Here is a 13525-nt window from a genome sequence, read left to right on the forward strand (position 1 = left end):
AGGGTACAAAATCTATTCTAGCTCTTAAAGGGGCAGTAGTCTACTTTGGGTGTACAATTTTCAGTTACAGCATTATTTATTCTCAAGTTATTATTTTGCTATGTATTCTGTTACCAATCAAATGTAAATGTTAATAGTATCTTCTGATTACAATTATTATGTCTCATATTTTAACATGGGTATATCTAGCTGTCCGATAACACATTCTAATTGAATGGCTTGTCCTGCACTTTGTAAAAGCCCAGTGAACTGGCAAAAGAGTTGAGTCCTCATTCAAAGGCAAGGGCAGTGTGAATAAAAAGCACATTAGACATGTGTCATTCTTGTGGCCCTGTGCTCTAGAGAACGTCACACTGCTCAGATGTCTCATGTCAACCAGAGAGGTCACACCTGTCCCAGTCTCTGTTCCTGGAAGGGATCAGCTGTGCAGTGTGTGTGTGTGTGTGTGTGTGTGTGTGTGTGTGTGTGTGTGTGTGTGTGTGTGTGTGTGTGTGTGTGTGTGTGTGTGTGTGTGTGTGTGTGTGTGTGTGTGTGTGTGTGTGTGTGTGTGTGTGCGCTCTGTGGCGTCATGGTGAAATACCTGCCCAGGGGGCAGCATGGGGTACCAGGTGTGGCTGTACAAAGCACAGTTTATTCACTGAAATCTTCCATATACTATAAGCCAACCAACCCTATCTTAACTCTGGGACTTGAATGAGCTCTTCCTAAATTCACCTAGTATTTTTGCATTAGCAATTAAACTACTTTGTGTATTATTTGGTTACATATTAGATCAAAACGTTGGTACACTCAAACTGTTGTAATAATACACACATAGGTCTAAAGGCCTTTTTCCTTTTCTCTTTCAATAGAATATTCCTACTTGGAAACCTTAAACCACACTTGGCAGTGAAATTGCTAGAGAGAACATAAAACAGGAGGGTTTTGTTCTAAATGTTGGGGGGACAGATTTGTTGCCAGCATGACTAAGACAATAACTGCATTTTGGTTTTATTTAGGAAATGGACACAGTATCTTTGTTCACTAATTTTAAGCGCAACCTTATCTTTGACTTTGAAGGGTATAAATTCATTTAATTAATTAACAGACTTATTTGAAACTGAGTGCATATACAGAGTGCATTATCTTGACTGTCCTGACAACATTTCTCCTTTCACAGCCTCTACAGATAGATGTGGAGTAAGCCAGTAATTTACCACAATAGAGGAGACCCGTTGTTATCACCTCATCTACAATTACCTCATCCCTTTCCTTTCTCTGCTCTACCATTCTCCCACCACCACCATTTGATTTCACATGTGTGCACAGCATCACTAATTTAACCTACATCCTGTATCCTTTCTTTAAGGATCAAAAGTTGTGTATGGGCCATTGTATTATCATCTTCACAGATGGATGTTGCTTTTTGGTCATCAAATGAAAGGGAACTGCATTGAGAATTCTGCATTAAATGATTCACTTGACAAAAAACTAAATCCTTTATTGCAACACAGTAGTAATGTAAGCCATGTAGTCTATGGAATCTCTCATGTTCAGATCGTTAGCCTACAACAGGGAATCACAGACAGAAATTTTATGCTTGTGATCACCGATCCGTTACAATGTTTTTGAAATTATATGCTATCCGTTATAGCAGGGGTTCTTAAACTTTTTCAGCCTGGGACCCAAATGAGAAATTATGTGTTTCCCTGGGACCCAAGCTTAGGAAAATATGCAACTATAAGTAAATATTCGTACATTTCATTGTCATTATGCCTAAAAAAAAATGCAATATAGACAAAAACAAATAACAATGAAATACCCATGAATATATTTTCATGTTTATTTTTTCCCCGTTAAAAACACTCTTACATACCTGTCTAGGTTGGAACTGTTGCTGTTAAAATACAATAAATAATTTCATTCTAAACTGGAATAACGGATTAATCACATCACACAGATGTATAACAGAACACACACACACAGGCTTTTTGATCGTGCAACCCAAAGTATTCTGTATACATCTGGCCCTTCTGTGTTAAAAAACCTCCAAACGAGCTTCAACGCCATACAACACTCCTTCCGTGGCCTCCAACTGCTCTTAAATGATGGTAAAACGAAATGCATGCTGTTCAACCAATCGCTGCCCGCACCCGCTCGCCCGACTAGCATCACTACTCTGGACGGTTCTGACTTAGAATATGTGGACAACTATAAATACCTAGGTGTCTGGCTAGACTGTAAACTCTCCTTACAGACTCACACTAAGCATCTCCAATCCCAAATTAAATCTAGAATCAGCTTCCTATTTTGCAACAAAGCCTCCTTCACTCATGCTGCCAAACATACCCTCGTAAAACTGACGTGTTCTGTTATACATCTGCGTGATGTGAATAATCCGTTATTCCAGTTCAGAATGAAATTATTTATTGTATTTTAACAGCATTATCATTTACAAAATAGCCTCCAACACTCTACTTAGCAAATTGGATGCAGTCTATCACAGTGTCATCCGTTTTGTCACCAAAGCCCCATATACTACCTACCACTGCGACCTGTATGCTCTCGTTGGCTAGTCCTCGCTACATATTCGTCGCCAAACTCACTGGCTCCAGGTCATCTATAAGTCCTTGCTAGGTAAAGCTCCGCCTTATCGCAGCTCACTGGTCACCATAGCAACACCCACCCGTAGCACGCGCTCCAGCAGGTATATTTCTTGACTGTACGATTGTTTTATCCCATGTGTAACTCTGTGTTGTTTTTGTCACACTGCTTTGCTTTATCTTGGCCAGGTCGCAGTTGTAAATGAGAACTTGTTCTCAAATGGCCTACCTGGTTAAATAATGGTGAAATAAAATAAATAAAAAGTAAAATGTACAGTAGGCCAGATCATTTTTAATCTTCATCTGTACTGTTTCTTGGGGTTGCTAGTTAGCTTGATTTGGCTAACGTTGGCTATTTGCTGTGTAACGTTATGAGGCCAGGGACTTGTTTGAAAGAGAAACTCACATCTACTACTATGAGAGATAGTACTCCCTTATTTCTGCTTATCGTCACCTGTTCTAAAATGACAACAATGCCTTGCTAGTTGACTTTTCTACTTTCGTAGCACAGTTCCCTGAAGCATTCTGCCCTGTTCTGAAAGAACTCCCTGGGTTTACCGTCATGTTGTGCCTGGATGTGTGGTCAGGACGTGTCGTTTTATTAATTTGTTCGTTTTGAGAGACTCATTACTATGCACTTCCCTACTAAGCACTTCCCCACACGAAACACATTGTGGGCGCTCATCGTTATTTCTCTAAGTTTGTATGAAACCAAGAGAGATAGTAATCGTTGTATTTGCGTTTCATGACGATTGAGCTCAGTCAGAACATGTGGCTAGCTTGAGTCCATTTGATGACAGCAGTGAGTGATGGCGAGTGGGAATAACAAGTCAGTGGCTGACAGCGCATCATCTGCTGCTGAACGACAGCGCATCATTTGCTGCTGAACGACAGCGCATCATCTGCTGCTGAACGACGGCGCATCATCTGCTGCTGAACGACAGCGCATCATCTGCTGCTGAACGACAGCGCATCATCTGCTGCTGAACGACAGCGCATCATCTGCTGCTGAAAGACAGCGCATCATCTGCTGCTGAAAGACAGCGCATCATCTGCTGCTGAACGACAGCGCTGCAGCGTGTGGGTCGCGGAGTGATCTTCAAGAAAACTGCAGAAAAAAGATCCGGTAAACGGCAAAGCACACGGGCATCTTCCTCTACCTCTCCCACTCGCGCAGCTGCCAAACTGAGCAGAGACCGCTGATAAGCAGAGAGCGCACTGAACCGAGAGCGCAGTTGCACTTGGCCAAATCAATTACAGTTATTATTGAAATAATTAGACATTTACGTCGCGACCCACCATTAACAGATGGTCCCTCACCCACTTTGGATCGTGATCATTTGAAAGCAAATTACAGTCTCCTCTATGAATTTGCATATTTCTCCAAAGCTCAGAGTCTGCACACAACTACCAGGACCTAGGATTGATGGAGACACTCCATTTTTTAATGCTGTATCTCTTGACACATTCATTTATGAAAATAGTCATGGCCTACTTCCTGTGCTTGGCCCTCCTATGTTGAAAATAATAAATGGCTCCCTGTCCTCCTGATGTGTACCAAACTCACTAAAAGTGGCAGAAATAAGGCCTCTCTTGAAAAAGCCAAACCTTGAGCCTATATCCTCTACAAATGTATTTAAAAAAGCTTTTGCGCAGCAACTCACTGCCTTCCTGAAGACAAATAATGTATACGAAATGCTTCAGTCTGGTTTTAGACCCCATCATAGCACTGCACTCGTGAAGGTGGTTAATGACCTTTTAATGTTGTCAGACCAAGGCTCTGCATCTGTCCTCGTGCTCCTAGACCTTAGTGCTGCTTTTGACACCATCGATCCTCACATTCTTTGGGAGAGATTGGAAACCCTAATTGGTCTACATGGACACATTCTTGTCTGGTTTAGATCTGTGGATGGTTTGTCCTCTGACAAATCAATAGTAAGTTTCGGTGTTCCTCAAGGTTCTGTTTTAGTATCACTATTGTTTTCACTATATATTCTACCTCTTGGTGTCACGTTCGTCGTAAGAACTGGACCAAGGCGCAGCTTACGTAGCGTTCCACATGTTTATTAAATGAAACTCTCAAAAAACAATAAAGAATAAACGAACACGTGAAGCTATGGAGTGCTCACAGGCAACTACACAAAAACAAAACAAGATCCCACAGAACACAGTGGGGAAATGGCTGCCTAAATATGATCCCCAATCAGAGACAACGATAAACAGCTGCCTCTGATTGGGAACCATACCAGGCTAACATAGAAATAGAACAACCTAGATTACCCACCCTAGTCACACCCCAACCTAACCAACATAGAGAATAAAAGGCACTCTATGGTCAGGGCATGACACTTGGTGATGTCATCCAGAAACACAATGTCAACTTTCACTGCTATGCGGATGACACACAGTTGTACATTTCGCTGAAACATGGTGAAGCCCCAAAATTGCCTACCCTGGAAGCCTGTGTTCCAGATAAGGAAATGGATGGCGGCAAATGTTTTACTTTTAAACTCGGACTAAATAGAGATGCTAGTTCTAGGTCCCAAGAAACAAAGATATCTGCTGTTGCATCTGACAATTCATCTTGATGGTTGTACAGTCATCTCAAATAAAACTGTGAAGGTCCTTGGCGTTACTCTGGACCCTGATCTCTCTTTTGACGAACATATCAGGAATATTTCAAGGACAGCTTTTTTCGCCATCTTCGTAACACTGCAAAAATCTGAAACTTTTTGTCCAAAAATGTTGCAGAAAAGCTAATCCATGCTTTTGTCACTTCTAGATTACTGCAATGCTTTGCTTTCCGGCTACCCGGATAAAGCACAAAATAAACTTCAGTTAGTGCTAAACACAGCTGCTAGAATCTTGACTAGAACCAAACATTTTTGATCATATTACTCCAGTGCTAGCCTCGCTATACTGGCTTCCTGTTATGGCTAGGGCTGATTTCAAGGTTTTACTGCTAACCTACAAAGCATTACATGGGCTTGCTGTCACGAACGTTGTAAGGATTGTGTCACAACATCCGCCGAAGTCGGCCCCTCTCCTTGTTCGGGCGGCGTTCGGCGGTCGACGTCACCGGCTTACTAGTCATCACCAATCGATGTTTCCCTGTTTGTTTTGTTTTGTCTTTATTATACACACCTGTTTATGATTCCCTGATTATGTTCATTATTTAACCCTCTGGCTTCCCTGTTTGTCTTGTCCGTGATTGTTCATGTTTTGTGGTTGTTGGAGGTGTTTCTCCCAACCCTGTTATTTCGCTGTGGGAGAAGTTTATTGTGGTTTTGAGTAAACACGTTTTGTTTGCACTCATTCCTGTGTCCTGCGCCTGACTCCGCTACTTCTCCAAACATATTCGTTACAGATTGGACCAAGGCGCAGCGGGTAAAGTGCTCATCTTCTTAATTTATTTGATGAAAACACTTAAACAAAATAAATGTACGACGAAAAAAAAACAGTTCCATAAGGCGCACAGGCTATACAGAAAATAACCACCCACAAAACACAAGTGAAAAAACAAATAAAACAAATAACCCCTTTACAAATAACCCCCAAACTAAAATAACAAATAACCCCTTTACTGGTCAGGACGTGACACTGACCCTATTATGGGGACTGAGTCACTGGCTTACTAGTGCTCTTCCATGCTGTTCCTAGGAGGGCTGTGTCCCTTGAGTGGGTTGAGTCACTGACGTGATCTTCCTGTCCTTCCTGACGTGATCTTCCGGTTTTGCACCCCCTCGGGCTCGTGTGGTGGAGGAGATCTTTGTGGGCCATAGGACCATGCCTCAGAACTACCTGGCCTGATGACTCCTGGTTGTCCCCAGTCCACCTGATCGTGCTGCTGCTCCAGTTTCAACTGTTCTGCCTGCGGCTATTGGCCCCTTACCTGTTCACCGGAAATTCTACCTTGTGCCGGACCTGCTGTTTTTGATTCTCTCTGAATGCTCGGCTATGAAAAACCAAATGACATTTACTCCTGAGGTACTGACCTGTTTCACCCTCTACAACCACTGCAATTATTATTTGACCCTGCTGGTCATCTATGAACGTTTGAACATCTTGAAGAACAATCTGGCCTTAATGGCCATGTACTCTTATAATCTCCACCCAGAAGAAGATTGGCCACCCCTCAGAGCCTTGTTCCTCTCTAGGTTTCTTAGATTCCTGCCTTTCTTGGGAGTTTTTCCTAGCCACCGTGCTTCTACATCTGCATTGCTTACTGTTTTGGGTTTTAGGCTGGTTTTCTGTACAGCACTTTGTGACATCTGCTGATGTAAAAATAGATAAATACATTTGATTGAATATGATTGATTCAATGGCAACAACTTCTCCCTGGGCGCCAATAGCTTGAATTCCGATTAAGGCAGCCCCCTCTCCGCACCTCTCTGATTCAGAGGGGTTGGGTTAAATGCAGAAGACACATTTCAGTTGAATGCATTCAGTTGTGCAACTGACTAGGTATCCCCCTTCCCTAACATTTTGCCAGTCCCTTCCGTGTAACCACTGTGACTCAAGCAGTGTACCCGTACTGTCTAGCTTCAACCCTTTGTCTTTTCAGATCTTTTTTTGTCAGATTACTTTGGAGCAGAGTTTCGTGGCCTCGTGCCATGGTTGATTAATGCAAAAGTCAGCCTGTGGGACCGACGCTCAACAATACACAGAAATTAACTAAAAATAAGTCCAGGCCCTGAAAAAACACGTTTCATGAGATTGATGTGTGATCATAATTGCATTTTAGCTATTTATATTGTATATGTTTTCATATAGCCTGTACGAGAACCAACTATTTAATAAGTGAAGATGTCAAAAGCATTTTTCATCATTTGAATTTGTATGAAAAAAATACAAACTGGATACATTTTATCCGCATAAAAAAATATATAAATGTAAGCAAAACAATACTTATTCTTGATCTAAGGGAGAAGTCATGGTAGGCCCATTGAGCCCATGGGATGTTACATTTTGTCTGCCTACAATGTAAGCCACTAGATGGAGAGAGATGCCTAAATGATCCCCAGTGCCACATGATTACAGATAGGCAGGCATGCAGCCTATTAGAATTATAAAACACATGGACTTACTGTAGATTTAGCCTTACCCCTTTGACCTACTAAGAAACACTTGCTCTTATACCTGTTTAATAACTCAGTAATGAATTACTACAGTAGCAACATATTTCATGTTAATACACAGGTGTAGGAGCAACTCATTAAATCCCAACAACTGGCTGACCTGATAAACTTACAGAGAGCCGCAGGATGCAAACCTAACTTGGGTCCAATAATATGTGAATGGTCCCATAACACTCAATTGGCCCATGGTGGGAATCCTGTGGGCTTCTTGCCTTGGGCATCCCACTCCATCTGACCAATAATTATCTAAGGCTATGATCTGGACATAGTAGCTGCTACAGACATCTGCATAGTTTGTCACGGTTTGGAGATGTGGCACTGGAGAGTATGACATGCACTGTTATGCAAAGCCACTCACAGTACACACAGTAGATGGTGTTTTAGCATAACATTTGAAAGGTATGAATTTCCTTTGGTAGCACTTCCTTGTGAATTTTCTAAAGTCCTATAGCTGGAATTAATTTTGGCCAATCAGTTGGCAAATCCTATTGGCTCCTGCACTTGACCTCACAAACCCTGCCATTCCATCCTAGTTGTCACCATAAGTTCGCCCTCGAACCAAGTCACATTACAACATTCTTTTGTTTTACCATTTTATTGGAAAAAGAGAAAACTTCTATCTGATACCATTCCATTGTTCCAAGAAAGCATATTTTTTTGTGGCAAAACGTGACAGTGTTGAGACAGGGCTAGGCTGATTAATCAAAAGTCTTCCACAGATATCACCTTTCTTTCTTTCTTTCTTTCTTTCTTTCTTTCTTTCTTTCTTTCTTTCTTTCTTTCTTTCTTTCTTTCTTTCTTTCTTTCTTTCTTTCTTTCTTTCTTTCATTCAGAGGTTAGTTAGCTAAAGATTACAGAGCAGTGCTTTCAGTGCGGATCAGTAAAAAGCCAAACAGAGTAACAAACAGAGGCGCGTCCCCTTGGTCATAGATTAATGTGTTTCGGGGGAGTGAACAATAGGCTAGCACCAGGTAGTAAGATTGTGAAAAAGCTTGTGAAAAAAAATATTTTAATTTAGATATTAAAGATACTGGAACCCACACGAATTTCACAAACTAAAAATGGGATATGTGGTGACGGGTACACGGTAATCATAGCAAAACCTGTAAAGAAAACAGAAACAGTTTACTTGCTCAGCACATTTGAATGACATTATCACACAATTAGTTATTTTTGGAATAAAGAGTATGAATACCCCGACAATAGTAATTTGATGTTGACTTAATCTCAAGTAAACTGTTAGAAACAAATAGTCTGGAATTCAAAGTGAAGTGAAACAATAGTGAAACAGAGTGTGCATTCAGTTGGGATCGCAGACTAACAGGAGAGGAAACCCTGAGAGTAACGCTGATTTTATATTTAAGGCAATAGTCTGGGAGATCATACTTAATGTAAGTATCCATCCTGTGATCTGCCCTTAATTAAAATACTCAAACATGCCACGTGGTGATGGTGATTACTAACTAGCCTGGAATCCAAACTGAATATCGCTCTCTTTTGTGAAATGGGGCGATATTCAGTTTGGATTGCAGGCTTGGTGATGATACCATGTTAAAGTGAAGTTAATGGTTTTTTGGAGTACACAATGCTTTGTTTCTTACAACACAGGACAAAATACACAAAAATATATTTCTGAATCATGCATTGTGAACAACAGGCACGAATGTTGGCACATAGATGATGAAATGGGAATGTACTCTTGAGGTATAAGACGTACAATTCATTTTCTCTCTCTCCTCTCTTTTGCATAGGAAAATACAAACACATACACGCACACACACACAAACGCCTGTGCATACAAAAACACTTCACCTAAGACTCAAAGTTGTTATAATTCATCTCTCATCTTCTCGCCCTTAGGTCGGACCAGTCTGCCGAGGAAGAGGATGGAGTTGGTCTTGGTGTCCTTCACTAGGAAGATGAAGGGATGGTCAGCGTAGAACAACTTGGGGTTTTTCAGTTTATCGGTGCCAAAGATGCTGGTATTGATGGGGTTCCCATCAGTGTCCCACTCCATGGCAGAGGCATGGAAGACGTTGGACAGGTACAGGTCCTTCTTCCCAGAGATGTTGGACAGGTCCGCCTTGGTCTTATCCACAGCCTCTGTCAGACCCAGCTCCCCAAGGTGTTTCTGTGTGTGTGTGTGTGTGTGTGTGTGTGTGTGTGTGTGTGTGTGTGTGTGTGTGTGTGTGTGTGTGTGTGTGTGTGTGTGTGTGTGTGTGTGTGTGTGTGTGTGTGTGTGTGTGTGTGTGTGTGTGTGTGTGTGTGTGTGAGAGAGAGAGAGAGAGACAGAGATAGTGAGAGTTGTAAAGGAGTTCAGCCACCTAAGAGCATCGGGGATGTGTACTGTATAGTTAGTGTATACTAACATACTAACACTAACTTGCATCTCATAAACATTGTGGTTTTCACCAATGACTTGTGCCATGTCTAGGTTTTTCCAGTACCTGGATGTTGTGGCTGACTTCCATGCTGACTTTGGGCAGAGACACAGCCACAGCCGTCTCCTTCAGCTTGCCCATCCAGTCATCCAGCTGCTTGCAGGTCAGCAGCTTCTCCAGCCTCTCCAGGGACTCCACGTGGTAGGGCATGAAGAACACCAGGCTGGATTTTTTATGGGCCAGGGGTATGCTCAGGATTAAAAGCTTATTCACTGTATCCTCGTGGAAACCATAGAGACCTGCAGGTACAGCCAGTATGAGAACAGACTCAGAGACATTTCTAGAGTATTTCTGTACATCTTCCTTCATACTGAATTGAAAACACCCTTGTTCAGTTTAAATATACTGTTTAATATTATGTTGAGGGACATGTTGTATTTGATTTACCTGTGCGGTGCATCATGGGTACACCAACAGTGTGAGAGCGGGACACCAGGAAGCCACGGTTGTCCACCATCTTTTGGTGGAACTGTTCATCCCAATGAGCTGTTCAGATTGAAAGTAAAAGACAATTTACTGTAAATTAGTAAATATGTGAATGGATGAAAAAACAAGGGAAAAGAGAGAAGAGTATATACCAAGTGCTGGTGCTTTGTAAGATCGAACTCACGTTTGAAGAACATGGCGTTGATGATCATGGCCCCATCGGTCCTCTCCACGTCCTTGGTGACCTCGGGCAGCTTGCCGTCGGTGGACTTGGCCGCCCAATCGTTGATGGACTTCACAGCGCTCTTCTTGTCCTTAAAGTTGATCTTAGTGTGGTCATAGTTGTAGTGCTTCTTGCTGCTCTTGACAAAGGCATCTGCAAAGTTGACCGAGCTGGGGCTGTAGATGCGGTTGCTGATCTTCCAGGTGACGTTGCGGGTCTTGGAGTCGCTGACCTCCTCTAGCAGCTCGGCCAGGCCGGCGTGAAGCTGCTCGTCCTTCACCTTGTCAGCACTCAGCACGGTCTTCACCTGGGAGGCGGTGGAGGCCTTGCCCCCGAGGGCCACCAGGCCCAGGGAAGAGGCCACCACCACGGGGGAGATGAGGATGTTCTCCAGGTCCTTCTCCTTGACCATGTTCTGGTAGAGGCTAAAGGCCAGGCTGGCGCTGTTGTTGGCCAGCAGGGTGGCATGGTTACTTAGGACCTTGTCTGCCAAGGCGGCAGTAGCAGCAGAGGCAGCAGTAGCAGCAGAGGCTGCGGTGGCCAGTAAGGCCATGGCTACCAGGTTAGTCACCCACATAGTGTCAGAACGATCATTAAAGACCTGAGAGGGGACATGATAGAGCATCAGCGCAATTACAGAGCAACAGAGTCTCAAATCCTTAGTGTCAGAGGAAAATTAAATTAAATTTGCCCTGGATTTTGAGAACAGAAAACCTTTTGTAGGACTTCTCTCCTTGCTCTCGCCACGAGTTAAGGAGATAACCCACTTCTCCAACCCGTTGCTGAGATTCAAGTGGAATACCACTCTTCCTTTATTCATCCTGGATGATGCAGAATGGACATGCTGTGGTATACTAAGCTTTCATTATGCGGTCTGTAATGTAATTCATTGGTGGAGAATCTGAGGGCAGGTTTGCCCATGCCAAGTTCAAGGCAAGACTCAAGAGCCATGTTTATACTGCAGATGTAGAACACCTACGATATTTCAATCAAGCTCTCGCTTCATCTGGTGGACCAGATTTAGCTGCAGAATCTAAACAAAAGGATTATATGCATCCTCTGAGGCCTGGAATGAGTGACCTTTTAAGCAGGTGCGAGGTTTCAAATGTTTCACTGTCTTTACAGAAAGTTTGATCTTTCAGCTTATTCAGGCTGTCATTTCTGTACTATAGGGATGATGTTTTCAAAGTTTTGTTGGAAGTACAGATGATTTCAATACATTCTCAGTTTGCATTATATCTATTCATCATTTCAAAAACTGACCAATCAGCACTGCCACAGTGTGAGAGAAAGAAAGAAAGTCTATAGGAGGAGGGATATTCAAGTTTACATCATCATTAATATCTGTCTGAACATATGTTTATAAATTACACAGCTCATTTCCCTCTGCGTAATTGATCGGATGCTTTCTCGAGTCTCGACACTCTCTACCACCATGTAAAAAGAGATGCCCCATGGCAGAGCAAACTGTGCGTTAGATCAGAGCACAAATAGTCTGTTGCTGGGTGGGGCCGTTACTAATAAGATAGGCCTACTCTACAGACAAGGCACAGTTCAAAGCAACATTGCCACTCAAATGATAATCACTTTTAATTGATCATCACAACATTTTCACTGTTATGTGATACATTAACTAAGCGTGAACACTGAAGATGGAGGAAAAAGTATGTTTTAGCCTGGCAACTTTTCCATTCAACTGGCCTACAAAATGCTCAACGACATGAAGCCGTATTCTAATGCAGCACTACATTCTCTAAAGGCATTTTATAACCCTAAGCCCAAAATGGAGGGACTTTTCGCATTCCTGGTCAGACATTTTCCTTCAGTTAACACAGTTCAGTGAATATCCCTCCCCCACTCTCACTTCCATCTCACCCCCCTTTAACTTACCAGGCTCTTTCAGCAGTTTTACTCTAGTTTCTCTCTCAGCTCCCACAAGGACAGATCTTCAGCTGGTCTATAAACCGTGGGAAATGAATTTCTGGAAGTTGGGAAAATAAGTATTTCAATGAGGTGCAGTGATTTTCCATGCACAGTAAGCTGAGCTGGGCCCTCCCACTGTATCCCATTACTGTGGAGCAGCTATGAGAGAGGGACTTTCCCCCTCCAGGTCCTAAAGCCTGAGACACACTGAGCACTCATTCACACTGTAGACAGACATCTGGCAGAGTTTCTGTAAAGTTCATAGTTCTGTATTCTAAAATTATGCTAATTTAATATACTGTACACAGTTTTAGACTATGCAACATTATTTACCATAGCCCTACTGCAAGGCTAAAGGCTGAATAATAATCATTTTTAGGGTGTAGAAAGTACTTCGGTATTATAATTGTTATGATTAGTAAAGTTTGCTTTCTAGTTGTGAAGGTTTTACTGTCCACCTCTTCCTCCCAGTGCCACGTCTGCGGCTGTGTCTGTCTGATTTGCGAGACTGGTAGCGTGGGATGCCGGAGGGGGATGTGTCCATTCAATGCCTGGCCATGCCAAATTGTTACACTATGCCCTGGTGTCTAACGGCACATAGTTTGATTCTCTTTTCCCAAAAATGGGCACCATTTTTTCCTCTGTGGACATGCAGTATATCCAATTATTCCTTGTCTAAAAAGCACTCATTTAGGCACTCTAAAACATAGTAGTGTTTCTACTGAGCAGCAATAAAGTTTAGGAAATCACTCAACATGCCACAGTAGCCCAGTGTTTGGTGCCAAGGAATTT

At 42.5% G+C, this 13525-nt stretch overlaps 1 protein-coding gene across 2 annotated transcripts; it reads right to left on the reverse strand.

Annotated features, from left to right (window-relative positions):
- Positions 1-8446: 8446 nt before the first annotated feature.
- Positions 8447-12927, reverse strand: serpinh1a (serpin peptidase inhibitor, clade H (heat shock protein 47), member 1a). 2 transcript variants are annotated; one of them, XM_014197051.2, is made up of 6 exons: positions 12701-12927; positions 10772-11411; positions 10549-10647; positions 10168-10400; positions 9533-9851; positions 8447-8823 (listed from the first exon to the last, which is right to left on the reverse strand). In XM_014197051.2, the coding sequence occupies exons 2-5, from the start codon at positions 11385-11387 to the stop codon at positions 9549-9551; spliced, it is 1251 nt and encodes a 416-aa protein (XP_014052526.2). In that variant the 5' UTR covers positions 11388-11411; positions 12701-12927; the 3' UTR covers positions 8447-8823; positions 9533-9548.
- Between the last annotated feature and the right edge of the window lie 598 nt (positions 12928-13525).

Source organism: Salmo salar, chromosome ssa04 (assembly GCF_905237065.1).
Source record: "Salmo salar chromosome ssa04, Ssal_v3.1, whole genome shotgun sequence".
Taxonomy (NCBI): Eukaryota; Metazoa; Chordata; class Actinopteri; order Salmoniformes; family Salmonidae; genus Salmo; species Salmo salar.

Bases quoted from the DNA above. Each gene is read 5' to 3' on its own strand.
- serpinh1a (XM_014197051.2), bottom strand. From the start codon at position 11,387: ATGTGGGTGACTAACCTGGTAGCCATGGCCTTACTGGCCACCGCAGCC. The intron at 10,401-10,548 runs GTAAATCAAATA...CTGTACCTGCAG, and splicing joins ACCCATGATGCACCGCACAG to GTCTCTATGGTTTCCACGAG. The intron at 9,852-10,167 runs GTACTGGAAAAA...ACACACACACAG, and splicing joins AAGTCAGCCACAACATCCAG to AAACACCTTGGGGAGCTGGG.